This window comes from Phocoena sinus, chromosome 5 (assembly GCF_008692025.1).
Source record: "Phocoena sinus isolate mPhoSin1 chromosome 5, mPhoSin1.pri, whole genome shotgun sequence".
In the NCBI taxonomy this organism is placed as follows: domain Eukaryota; kingdom Metazoa; phylum Chordata; class Mammalia; order Artiodactyla; family Phocoenidae; genus Phocoena; species Phocoena sinus.
The window spans coordinates 1,336,704-1,350,289 of NC_045767.1; the positions used below are offsets into that span (position 1 = coordinate 1,336,704).

Here is a 13,586-nt window from a genome sequence, read left to right on the forward strand (position 1 = left end):
AGGAAGAAATGACATCAGTGTTACTTTTAAACTATTATTTCTACCTGCGTTTGCTGAACAGCCTACTTAATTTCATTGAGCAACTCCTCTGGCGGGCATGGTTGGTTCCCCTATCCTCCTTCCTAATAAAATCCCTATTTTTGTCAAGTATCCTATTTTATTACCAAGCCCTAGTAGAGATATTCAGAAATACCTGGTAGGACAAGTCCCACTCCCACTTTTCTTTAATCTTTCTTATTTTTAAGTGTGATTTAGGTATTTGTGGACTTTTAGTCTCCCATTTTAATTTCAAAATAGGTTTTCTGAATTCCCAAAAATTTAACTAGAATTTTCCTTGATTTTGCCCAGACTTTATAAATTAACGTGGGGAGATGTGCACCACCTTCATCTACTCGGATCACCTCCCACGCTCTTTATCAGGGTTTCCATCTGAGAGCCCTCTGCCTCGTCTGTCCTTCTGCTGTGCCCTCACCTTCTCGGCTGCCCCTAGGACCCATCCTCTGTCCTGCTCTTGGCCCTGGAAGAAGGGTAGATACCCTCCAGGCCACATCAGCTGGGCTCGTTCCCTGCCCTCGGGCTGGTTTTGCCCATTCAGGGGCAGGAGGCGAGGGAAGCGGGTTTCCCCTGTGCCAGCCCACAGTGCACTTCTGGCCCCAGCCCTTGGCCTGCAGCCACCACTTCTGGCACCCAGCTCCTGGCCAGCAGCCCCCTGCAGGGCCACTGCTTTCCCAGGGTCCCTGTAACAGCCCACCCTTTGAGCCCAGGGGTGGAAAGCTTCCAGCCAGTGCCTGCCCTGCAGACTTCTCCGTCCCTTCTGGCCCCCTGACTCCTGCCCTTGCTGTGGTTCACAGTGCCTTCACTCAACCCTTCCTGACAGGTCCTTCAAATGACCTCTGCTTCCCAATGAGACTGAGTGGAGCTGTGTCCATCACTACTAACTGAAATAAACTCTTAGCTTTTACGTTAACTGCAGAGTTAGAAACATTCCAATTGAATTGAGTCTTTACAAAAATGTTACAATTGTTGTCAACCTATAGAAAACATTTAAAAAATTTCAGGTCTTATCATCTGGACCGCCCTTCTATGAGTGATGCGCAGGTTCACTTGGCCTCAGAACCCCGTTTCGTGCACAAAGACACTGAGGGTACTGTTTCCTGTGAGCATGGTTGCGAATGAAAGACAGCCCTTGGACAGTGAAGTTACAATGAAATGCCTTGCCTTGAGCTGGGAACAAAGGCCCATCGTAAGTCCGTAGAGCACCCTCAGGTTCGCATGTACATTCTGATTCTTTAAAAGATCAAAAGAATTCAACATCAGGCACATTTGGCAGCAACGTTCGTCACACTCTAGGAAGCGGCAGTGTTTCCTCGGCAGAGAGCACACGTCTGGTGCCACCACCCATCGCCTCAAGCAGAGCAGTTCCCACACTTCGGAAGATACTTTTCAGGCAAATTCAAGCTACCTATTGCTTCTTACTTTCTCCCCAACCCAGTTTTCCTCATTTTACAGGAAATGACCCACAAAGGAGCTAAGTGCCCAAGGTGCAAAGATCGCATGGTGGTAGAGACAGACCTGGCCCCTCGGCTTGCCCCTCTACCCACCGTGGGCGTCTGGGAGCCTGTGCCTCGCCCACACTCATCGCCGGTCCCCGTCCCAGACACACACAGAGACCCTGGGAGGTGGGCCAACAGGGTCTGTGTCCAGCTGACCAGGAGGGCGGCAGTGAGCCGCGGCCCCGACAGTCAGTCGAATTCTGCCCCCCTGAGCAGAGCCCTGCGTCCCTACTGCACCCCTCCTGCTGCCACACGGCCCCCCAGACTCCAGGCGCCCGGCCTCAGTTTAGAGACAGACACACCGCCAACCCCCGCCACGATGATCGGCGACTGGCTGTGCACCTCGCGTTTGTCTTGACGCCATCCCGGGTCTTGGCTCTCCCGGGAACCACTAGCTGGGAGGCACCACGAACACGTCCACGTGAACGCGTCGGCTGTGACTGGCAGACGGCCACCGCCCTGCTGCCTGAACGCGCCTGCCCGACGGCAGCGCTGAGCCGCGAGGCTTCCCCAGGACGGCTCGCACTCGGTGGCGGAGCTCCGGCCCCTCGCGGCTCAGCCCGGCCGCAGCTTGTCTCCCCACGGTCGTCATCTTCCTTCTCGCCACCCGAGGTCTCCCGCCTCCCGGACAGGAGCCGCACTCTCATGAGTCCTCACTGCTTCCCTGCTGCTCCTTGACCCGGACCGCGCTTTCCTTTCCCCTCCTTTCATACCACTGCTCCAGGGCAGCAGGAGACCCTGCAGAGCAACGGGCCGCCTTCCACCTCCAGCAGACGCATTGCTGCCCTGTTTAACAAGACACGAGCGGAAGTTCATCCCAGGCAGCCTCCTTCCCGCCTGGCGTGTGGAGGAGGGCCTCGGGCGAAGCTTCCCGGTGGGACCATAAGGCAACGGTGCGCGGGGAGCGACTGAGTCGCACAGCTCTGGGAGCAGCTGCTCGGCCTGGGTGAGGGGCTCCAACTTCTCGCCAGGGAGAAAATACACCCGCTGGAGCTGGTGCTTTGTTCCGTGCAGCCACTCCCATCCCTAACTTGCACGTGTGTATACTGGAAAGAAACTATACTTTAGAGTCAGAAATCCAAACTCTGAACTGAACCATGACCTTGGGCAAGGTGCGTGTACATGCACCCTTCTGCACCTGGGTTCTCCTCTGTAAACCTGGGCTAACACAGAGGCGGACAGCTCCCTCCTTCAGCAATGATATCTCGGCTTGTGTCAGGGGAAGTTCCCACTCCAGCAGCATGGATCTGGGGAGACTGCCAATCTCCACACCCTGCCTGCCCTGCCGAGGGGTGGACATGTGACACAGTCGTGGAAAGGAGACTCTAAGTGCTAAAGCTTTGAATCTTGGACAAAAGTGACGTGTAGAGAAAATGATCACAGTTCATTGCTGGCCCCCGGCCCGTGGGCTCCTGCTGCCTGGGTCCCCAGACCCGCCTGACGCCTGTCTTCCCAAAGCCTGGTTCTGCTTTTCCTCTGAGGCTCTGAGCTACCCCACATTCCTCTGACAAATCTCTTTTTAAATTAAGGGAGACTGAGTTTCTGTATTTCCAACCCTAAGTCTCTATCTGACACAGATCCCTCCTCAACTGCGGGTCTGTAGGATCAAGCACCCCAAGCAGCGACCAGCCCCAGCTCAGCCCCGGCATGCAGGGCAGGCTCACATGGCCTCCTGTGTGGCCTTCTAGTCGTGCTTTTAACATGTGCCTGTTAACTTACACCCGGGAAGTCTGAACAGAGTGGCCTGATGGTGGCCGGCGCTGCTCCCGCTGGGACGCCTCCTCTGGCCCTGTTGTGCGGCCATGTCAAGTCTCCCTGTTGCTGGGCTCCGGGCAGGTTCCAGAGCTGCAAGCACCCGTGCTTCTCCAGACAGTGGTTCCTAACAACTGGGTGCATCTTGAAAGAGGTGGTCAGAGAGACAGACCTGGGCAGTCTTACAATTCTCCCCGCTGGGACTGAGGAGAGGCCTTCCCAGGCCTCGGCCACAGCAGCTGTGTCACCAGCATGAAGAATTTATAAACAAGCAGCTCTCTGCTCACAGAGCTGGCGACTCTCTGACACAAAGAATCCATTTAGAAGAACCACTCTTCGGATGGCACCTCCCAGGAACAGTTGACAGAAATCACCCATCTTTATTCAGTATCCTCTATCAGAAATGTCAGGGTAAACAGCATTTCTGCTGATTAAGTAAAAATGAATGTCAGCAATGTTCTTTTTACTACTGGACTGTCTATGAAGTAGAAGAAGTTCCTAGAGGAAAATTTGGGTTGTATTAAGGTTGCTAAGCCTTATCTTAAAACAACTCACCACAGTCGCTCTTGAGGAATTTCCGTATGTGCTGTTCACCTTAACTGTGATGGAGTTTCCAAAGTATTTTGCCACTAAATCTTCAAAAGAGGGTGCAGCAACAGTAGGATCTATAAGCCATGCAGCAATTCTGGGATCCAGCCCTACAAAATCAGCAACTACAGAGAAAAAGATCATTTAATCATTCTAAGAAAAATGAATAGTTATATTTTCCCTGCTTTAACAAGGTTCTCAAGGTTCAAATTAATAATTATGGTACTACCATCCCCTCAAATCACAGACCTAAGTACCCAAGTGATGCTCCTTCCCTCCTAAAGAATGCTGAGCCTTTGATAAGAGTGGCCCCCACAAACCGGGTCCCACACAGCCAATCTCCATGGGGAATCCATCCCAAAGTAACTCTCTCAAAAATGTTGAAAGAGACAGAAGTCAGAATCCTCAGCCACACCCCTGCCTTCTCTTCCCAACTTTTCTCCCTGCTCTGGAGCCTCTCTCTGCCCCACACACCTCTCTTTTCAACCACACATGTCCCCGCGTCCACTCTTTCCAAGCCTCCCCTCCTCCACCCTCCTGCTGGGCTGCCTCCCAGGCCACCCCTAACCCTGCATCGGAGTGTCAGGAAAAAAGTCTCTCGAGTGAAGGAGGAGCGGTGGAGCCGCCTGAGCACACGGTGGCTGGTGGGCAGCGTACGCGAGGAAGAAGATACCGGACATTCTGTTCAGTCACCCTGAGGTGAGGAAACCCTGTGAGACAGCTCGTGTGCTGCACCATGATGTGTGAAAAGAGTGGTGGTAGAAGGCTGCCCGTGAGCCTGGGAGGCCACATCACCCCTTAAGTGTAGTTTCCTTGTCTGAAAACTGGGAGAAAAATCACTGTAAGTATCCACGGGACACATATGAAGGTGCTTTTCAAAAAATAAAAGTGATGGGGACTTCCCTGGTGGCACAGTGGATAAGACTCCATGCTCCCAAGGCAGGGGGTCCGGGTTCAATCCCTGGTCAGGGATCTGGATCCCACATGCATGCCACAACTAAGAAGCCCATGAGCCGCAACTAAGGAGCTGGCAAGCTGCAACTAAGGAGCCCGCCTGCCGCAACTGAGCCCACAAGCCGTAACTAAGGAGCCCGCTGCTGCAACTAAGACCTGGTGCAACCAAATTAAAAAAAAAAAAAAGAGCCCTATAAGAGTATGTCCTACTATTATTAAAAAAATAAAATAAAGTGATATTTGCTAAGTACATTTTAGTACCAGAGTATTTTAGACATGGAGAGGGGTTATAAAAGGATGGGGACTGATAAATTGAGACGTAAGTCTGAATCCTAAGTGACTGCTTTCTGAAGTTACTTTAACACTTTGAAGTGTGATTTACAAAAACAAGGACTCTGCCTTTAAATAAAACTGTAATCTTAGATTACATCACACTAAATATATTTTCTGGCACCTTTAAATCATAGTAGTCTAAGAGATTTATATTTACCAAAGCAGCCAGTATCATCACTTTGATGCGTGGGACGTCTCCTATGTTGGCAGATATGGAACTTGGGTTGACAGGAAGTCTGTATGCACTCTGGCTACTTGCCGCCCAAGTCAGCCGTCATGACTTCATGTAACCATGTCTGCCAACACTGACCGAGCCAGATTATTTCATTCTACTTGCCTTTTCAAAGCTGTAATGTTCCAAAATTAAGGGCTCTTATCAACATTTATTTAATTATAATTTACTTTTTTAAAAACATTTTTTTTTTTTTGCGGTACGCGGGCCTCTCACTGTTGTGGCCTCTCCTGTTGCGGAGCGCAGGCTCCGGACGTGCAGGCTCAGTGGCCATGGCTCACGGGCCTAGCCGCTCCACGGCATGTGGGATCTTCCCGGCCCAGGGCACGAACCCGTGTCCCCTGCATAGGCAAGCGTACTCTCAACCACTGCGCCACCAGGGAAGCCCTAAAAACATTTTTACTGGAGTATAATTGCTTTACATTGCTGTGTTAGTCGCTGCTGTATAACAAAGTGAATCAGCTATACATATAGATATATCCCCATATCCCCTCCCTCTTACATCCTCCTCCCACTCTCCCTATCTCACCCCTCTAGGTGGTCACAGAGCAGCAGCTGATCTCCCTGTGCTGTGCGGCTGCTTCCCACCAGCTATTTTACATCTGGTAGTGTATATATGTCAATGCCACTCTCTCACTTTGTCCCAGCTTACCCTTCCCCCTCCCTGTATCCTCAAGTCCATTCTCTAATTCTGTGTCTTTATTCCTGTCTGCCCCTTGGTTCTTCAGAACCTTTTTTTAAAAAATTATTCCATATATGTGTTAGCATAGGGTATTTGTTTTCTCTTTCTGACTTACTTCATTCTGTATGACAGACTCAAGGTCCATCCACCTCACTACAAATAACTCAATTTCATTTCTTTTTTTTTTTTTTTTTTTTTTTTTGCGGTACGCGGGCCCCTCACTGTTGTGGCCTCTCCCGTTGCAGAGCACAGGCTCCGGACGCGCAGGCCCAGCAGCCATGGCTCACGGGCCCAGCCGCTCTGCGGCATGTGGGATCTTCCCAACCGGGGCATGAACCCGTGCCCCCTGCATCGGCAGGCGGACTCTCAACCACTGCACCACCAGGGAAGCCCAATTACATTTCTTTTTATGGCTGAGTAATATTCCATTGTATATATGTGCCAATCTTCTTTATCCATTCATCTGTCGATGGACACTTAAGTTGCTTCCATGTCCTGCCTATTGTAAATAGTGCTGCAGTGAACATTGGGGTACATGTCTCTTTTTGAATTATGGTTTTCTCAGGGTATATGCCCAGTAGTGGGACTGCTGGGTCATGTGGTAGTTCTATTTTTTTTATAAGGAACCTCCGTACTGTTCTCCGTAGTGGCTGTATCAATTTACATTCCCACCAACAATGCAGGAGGGTTCCCTTTTCTCCACACCCTCTCCAGCATTTATTGTTTGTAGATTTTTTGCTAATGGCCATTCTGACTGGTGTGAGGTGATACCTCATTGTAGTTTTGATTTGCATTTCTCTAATGATTAGTGATGTTGAGCATCCTTTCATGTGTTTGTTGGCAATCTGTATGTCTTCTTTGGAGAAATGTCTATTTAGGTCTTCCACCCATTTGGGGACTGGGTTGTTTGTTTTTTTGCTATTGAGCTGCATGAGCTGCTTGTATATTTTGAAGATTAATCCTTTGTCAGTTGCTTCATTTGCAAATATTTTCTCCCATTCTGAGGGTTGTCTTTTCACCTTGTTTATGGTTTCCTTTGCTTTGCAAAAGCTTTGAAGTTTCATTAGGTCCCATTTGTTTATTTTTGTTTTTATTTCCATTTCTCTAGGAGGTGGGTCAAAAAGGATCTTGCTGTGATTTATGTCATAGAGTGTTCTGCCTATGTTTTCCTCTAAGAGTTTGATAGTGTCTGGCCTTACATTTAGGTCTTTAATCCACTTTGAGTTTATTTTTGTGTGTGGTATTAGGGTGTATTCTAATTTCATTCTTTTACATGTAGCTGTCCAGCTTTCCCAGCACCACTTATTGAAGAGGCTGTCTTTTCTCCATTGTATATCCTTGCCTCCTTTATCAAAGATAAAGTGACCATATGTTTGTGGGTTTATCTCTGGGCTTTCTATCCTGTTCCATTGATCTATATTTCTGTTTTTGTGCCAGTACCATACTGTCTTGATTACTGTAGCTTTGTAGTATAGTCTGAAGTCAGGGAGCCTGATTCTTCCAGCTCCGTTTTTCTTTCTCAAGATTCCTTTGGCTATTTGGGGTCTTTTGTGTTTCCATACAAATTGTAAAATTTTTTGTTCTAATTCTGTGAAAAATGCCCTTGGTAGTTTGATAGGGATTGCACTGAATCTGTAGATTGCTTTGGGTAGTAGAGTCATTTTCTACAATGTTGATTCTTCCAATCCAAGAACATAGTATATCTCTCCATCTGTTTGTATCATCTTTGATTTCTTTCATCAGTGTCATAGTTTTCTGCATACAGGTCTGTTGTCTCTTTAGGTAAGTTTGTTCCTAGGTATTTTATTCTTTTTGTTGCAGTGGTAAACGGGAGTGTTTCCTTTATTTCACTTTCATATTTTTCATCATTAGTGTATAGGAATGCAAGAGATTTCTGTGCATTAATTTTGTATCCTGCTACTTTGCCAAATTCATTGATTAGCTCTAGTAGTTTTCTGGTGGCATCTTTAGGATTCTTTATGTATAGTATCATGTCATCTGCAAACAGTGACAGTCTTACTTCTTCTTTTCCCATTTGTATTCCTTTTATTTCTTTTTCTTCTCTGACTGCCGTGGCTTGGACTTCCAAAACTATGTTGAATAATAGTGGTAAGAATGGGCAACCTTGTCTTGTTCCTGATCTTAGTGGAAATGGTTTCAGTTTTTAACCACTGAGAACAATGTTGGCTGTGGGTTTGTCATATATGGCCTTTATTATGTTGAGGTAAGTTCCCTCTATGCTTACTTTCTGGATAGTTTTTATCATCAATGGGTGTTGAATTTTGTCGAAAGCTTTTTCTGCATCTATTGAGAATATCATATGGTTTTTATCCTTCAATTTGTTAATATGGTGTATCACATGGATTGATTTTCATATATTGAAGAATCCTTGCATTCCTGGGATAAACCCCACTTGATCACGGTGTATGATCCTTTTAATGTGCTGCTGGATTCTGTTTGCTAGTATTTTGTTCAGTGATATTGGCCTGTAGTTTTCTTTTTTTGTAATTCTGTTGATTTGAGTCTTCTCCCTTTTTTTTTTTTTGATGAGTCTGGCTAGTGGTTTATCAATTTTGTTTATCTTTGGAAAGAACCAGCTTTTAGTTTTATTGATCTTTGCTATCATTTCCTTCATTTCTTTTTCATTTACTTCTGATCTGATCTTTATGAATTCTTTCCTTCTGCTAACTTTGGGGATTTTTTTGTCCTTCTTTCTCTAATTGCTTTAGGTGTAAGGTTAGGTTATTTGAGATTTTTCTTGTTACTTGCGGTAGGATTGTATTGATAAACTTCCCTCTTAGAACTGCTTTTGCTGCATCCCATAGGTTTTGAGCCATTGTGTTTTCATTGTCATTTGTTTCTAGGTATTTTTTTTATTTCCTCTCTGATTTCTTCAGTCATCTCTTGGTTATTTAGTAGCATATTGTTTAGCCTCCATGTGTTCGTATTTTTTACAGTTTTTTTTCCTGTAATTGATATCCAGTCTTATAGCATTGGTGTCAGAAAAGATACTTGATATGATTTCAATTTTCTTAAATTCACCAAGGCTTGATTTGTGACCCAAGATATGATCTATCCTGGAGAATGTTTCGTGAGCACTTGAGTAGAAAGTGTATTGTCGTTTTTGGATGTAATGTCCTATAAATATCAACTAAGTCCATCTTGTTTAAAGTATCATTTAAAGCTTGTGTTTTCTTATTTATTTTCATTTTGGTTGATCTCTCCATTGGTGAAAGTAGGGTATTAAAGTCCCCTACTATTATTGTGTTACTGTTGATTTCCCCTTTTATGGCTGATAGCATTTGCCTTATGTATTGAGGGCCCCTATGTTGGGTGCATAGATATTTACAATTGTTATATCTTCTTGGATTGATCCCTTGATCATTATGTAGTGTCCTTCTTTGTCTCTTGTAATCATCTTTATTTTAAACTCTATTTTGTTTGATATGAGAATTGCTACTCCAGCTTTCTTTTGATTTCCATTTGCATGCAATATCTTTTTCCATCCCCTCACTTTCAGTCTGTCTGTGTCCCTAGGTCTGAAGTGGGTCTCTTGTAGACAGTATATATATATGGGTCTAATTTTTGTATCTATTCAGCCAGTCTGTGTCTTTTGGTTGGAGCACTTAATCCACTTACATTTAAGGTAATTATCGATAAGTATGTTCCTATTACCATTTTCTTAATTGTTTTGGGTTTGTTATGGTAGGTCTTTTCCTTCTCTTGTGTTTCCTGCCTAGAGGAGTTCCTTTAGCATTTGTTGTAAAGCTGGTTTGGTGGTGCTGAATTCTCTTCGCTTTTGCTTGTCTGTAAAGGTTTTAATTTCTCCGTCAAATCTGAATGAGATCCTTGCTGGCTAGAGTAATCTTGGTTGTAGGTTTTTACCTTTCATCACTTTAAATATGTCCTGCCACTCCCTTCTGGCTTGCAGAGCTTCTGCTGACAGATCAGCTGTTAACATTATGGGGATTCCCTTGTATGTTATTTGTTGCTTTTCCCTTGCTGCTTTTAAATTTTTTTCTTTGTATTTAATTTTTGATAGTTTGATTAATATGTGCCTTGGCATGTTTCTCCTTGGATTTATCCTGTATGGGTCTCTCTGCACTTCCTGGACTTGATTGACTATTTCCTTTCCCATATTAGGGAAGTTTTCAACTATAATCTCTTCAAATATTTTCTCAGTCCTTCTTTTTCTCTTCTTCTTCTGGGACCCCTATAATTCGAATACTGGTGCATTTAATGTTGTCCCAGAGGTCTCTGAGACTGTCCTCAATTCTTTTCATTCTTTTTTCTTTATTCTGCTCTGTGGTAGTTATTTCCGCTATTTTATCTTCCAGGTCACTTTTCCATTCTTCTGCCTCAGTTATTCTGCTATTGATTCCTTCTAGAGAATTTTTAATTTCATTTATTGTGTTGTCCATCATTGTTTGTTTGCTCTTTAGTTCTTCTACGTCCTTGCTAAACGTTTCTTGCATTTTGTCCATTCTATTTCCAAGATTTTGGATCAGCTTTACTATCATTACTCTGAATTCTTTTTCAGGTAGACTGCCTATTTCCTCTTCATTTGTTTGGTCTGGTGGGTTTTTACCTTGCTCCTTCATCTGCTGCGTATTTCTCTGTCTTCTCATTTTGCTTAACTTACTGTGTTTGGGGTCTCCTTTTCGCAGGCTGCAGGTTTGTAGTTCCCGTTGTTTTTGGTGTCTGCCCCCAGTGGGTAAGGTTGGTTCAGTGGGTTGTGTAGGCTTCCTGGTGGAGGGGACTGGTGCCTGTGTTCTGGTGGATGAAGCTGGATCTTGTCTTTCCGGTGGGCAGGACCGTGTCCGGTGGTGTGTTTTGGGGTTTCCGTGAACTTAGTATGAGTTTAGGCAGCCTCTCTGCTAATGGGTGGGGCTGTGTTCCTGTCTTCCTAGTTGTTTGGCAGAGGGTGTCCAGCATTGGAGCTTGCTGGTTGTTGAGTGGAACCGGGTCTTAGCTTTGAGATGGAGATCTCTGGGAGAGCTCTCACCAATTGACATTACCTGGAGCCAGGAGGTCTCTGGTGGCCCAATGTCCTAAACTCGGCTCTCCTACCTCAGAGGCTCAGGCCTGACACCCAGCTGGAGCACCAAGACCCTGTCAGCCACATGGCATCTTGATCCCCAAGAGAGCTGCTCACTGGATGCACCACCACAGTGGGGATCCAAGGGGCTCGCTGGGAACATGAAATGATGCCACTGCTCAGCCTCAGGCACCGGAGGGGTGACCTGGGTGCTCCAGGGGCACCGTCCAGGGCAGGGCGAGAAGAACTCCCGCTCAACATATATTTTTGAAAAATCTGTGGGGAAGTTCTGACAGCACTGGAGTGGTCTGGGGGCTGGTCCCTATAAACTCTTATAACTAATAAACTGAAGTCACCAGGACAGGCCTCACACTGGGGAGAATGGCAGTAACTGAAAAAAAAATGCCAACAAAACAGATTTTAAATGAGCTAAGAAAAATTAAGAGAATGATAGAAGTTATGAAAAACAAAGAACTCAGAATTAGAAATACTTAGAGATTAGGTGGCTTAGTAAAAGAAAAGCTTAATGAAGAAATGAAAGAATTCAGGAAAGCAAAGTAAAACAAAACAAAACAAAACAAAATTTCTGAAATAAAAACTAAACTGGCAATACACAAAAGCAAATAAGTGCAATAGATAATGCCGTAAGTATTTTTATATTTAAAAAAAGTTTTTTTAAACTTTTTCCTTTTTAAAAAAAATCTATTTATTTATTTATTTTTGGCTGCTTTGGGTCTTCGTTGCTGCGTGTGGGCTTTCTCTAGCTGCGGCAAGTGGGGGCTACTCTTCATTGTGGTGTGCGGGCTTCTCATTGTGGTGGCTTTTCTTGTTGAGGAGCACAGGCTCTAGGCACGCAGCCTTCAGTAGCTGTGGCACGCGGGCTCAGTAGTTGTGGCACATGGGCTTAGTTGCTCCATGGCATGTGGGATCTTCCTGGACCAGGGTTCGAATCCATGTCCCCTGCATTGGCAGGTGGATTATTAACCACTGTGCCACCAGGGAAGTTCCTAAATTTATTTTCATTTTTAAAAATTTTTGGCCACACCATGTGGCTTGTAGGCTTTCAGTTCCCTGACCAGGGAATGAACCTGGGCCATGGCAGTGAAAGTGCCGAATCCTAACCACTAGAACATCATGGAACTCCCTTAAGTTTTCTTAAAATGAAGATGGGAAAGAGGAAATTTTTTTAAATTAAAAAATGAAGAGACTGAAAATGGATTCTAGGTAAAGTGATAAATAGGAAAGATGGAGAAGATTCAACATATGAAGTCACAATAACAATTCAAACATCACAGAAAAGATAAACAAACAGACATTATGTATTTCCTGACAGAAGGACACACCACCACTCGGAGTTAGGGTCAGGACTGTGAAGCAGTCTTGCACTCCCAAAATCTAGCCTGAATCTGATCAAGCCACTGAATCTCATTGCCAATTTACAAGAAATAGAAGAGAGAGAACATGCTAAATGCCAAGAAAGGGAAATCCTACAGGACAAAAGCCTGGTCTGTTAAAAGCGACGAAATAGGGGCTTCCCTGGTGGCGCAGCGGTTGAGAGTCTGCCTGCCGATGCAGGGGACACGGGTTCGTGCCCCGGTCCGGGAGGATCCCACATGCCGCGGAGCGGCTGGGCCCGTGAGCCATGGCCGCTGAGCCTGCGCGTCCGGAGCCTGTGCTCCGCAACGGGAGAGGCCACAACAGTGAGAGGCCCACATATCAAAAAAAAACAAACAAACAAAAAAACAAAATAATTGCAAGAAAATACAACAGATGGAGAGAATATACAGAGTAAAAGAAACACCCAACCCAAGTATAGGATAACACTAACCCTTGCTTGGATCCCAATTCAAACTGTGAACAACGAAAACAAACAAACAAAAATATTTAAAGACAACTGGGGAAGTACAAACACTGACTGGATAGCTAATAATATGAAAAGATTATGGTTAATTTTGTGGGGAGATGATGACGGCATCATTTGAAAAATGAAATCCTCATATTTTACTCATCTAATTGAAATATTTACAGGTCAATAATATGACGCTTGGGATTTGCTACAAGATAACCCAGGGGATAGAGATTTGGAAATGTGGGAAGTTATAGGGGAGAGAAGACTGGACATAGTTGATAGCTGTTGAAATTGGCTATTGTGTACTCTGTTGTGTTTTCCCCACCACACACTTGCTGTTCTCTGCACACGCCAGCCAGTGTCCAACAACTCAATTCAATTCTGACACAAACTACCTGGGGTTAGTGCAGACACTGCAGGTCAAGGCTCAGCCCCACAAGACGGCCCCACTTCAGGCACCAGCCCCAAGTCCAGGGCCTCCTGTACCTATAAATAGGGGGTTCCCACGACCCCTCCTCAGGGTCCATCATTTGCTATAATGGCTCACAGAACTCGGGAAAGCACCTTATTTACAACACCCATTTATTTTAAAGGCTACAACACAG

General features: G+C 45.3%; 1 protein-coding gene across 1 annotated transcript in view; it reads right to left on the reverse strand.

Annotated features, from left to right (window-relative positions):
- Positions 1-1,110: 1,110 nt before the first annotated feature.
- LOC116754524 (DNA polymerase nu-like) overlaps positions 1,111-13,586 on the reverse strand; it is a 29,812-nt gene continuing 17,336 nt past the window's right edge. Inside the window, exons 6-7 of the mRNA XM_032633225.1 lie at positions 3,861-4,018; positions 1,111-1,287 (exon numbers count right to left, since the gene is read on the reverse strand). Of these exons, the coding sequence (XP_032489116.1) occupies positions 1,111-1,287; positions 3,861-4,018 (335 nt within the window). The remainder of the gene's footprint in view (positions 1,288-3,860; positions 4,019-13,586) is intronic.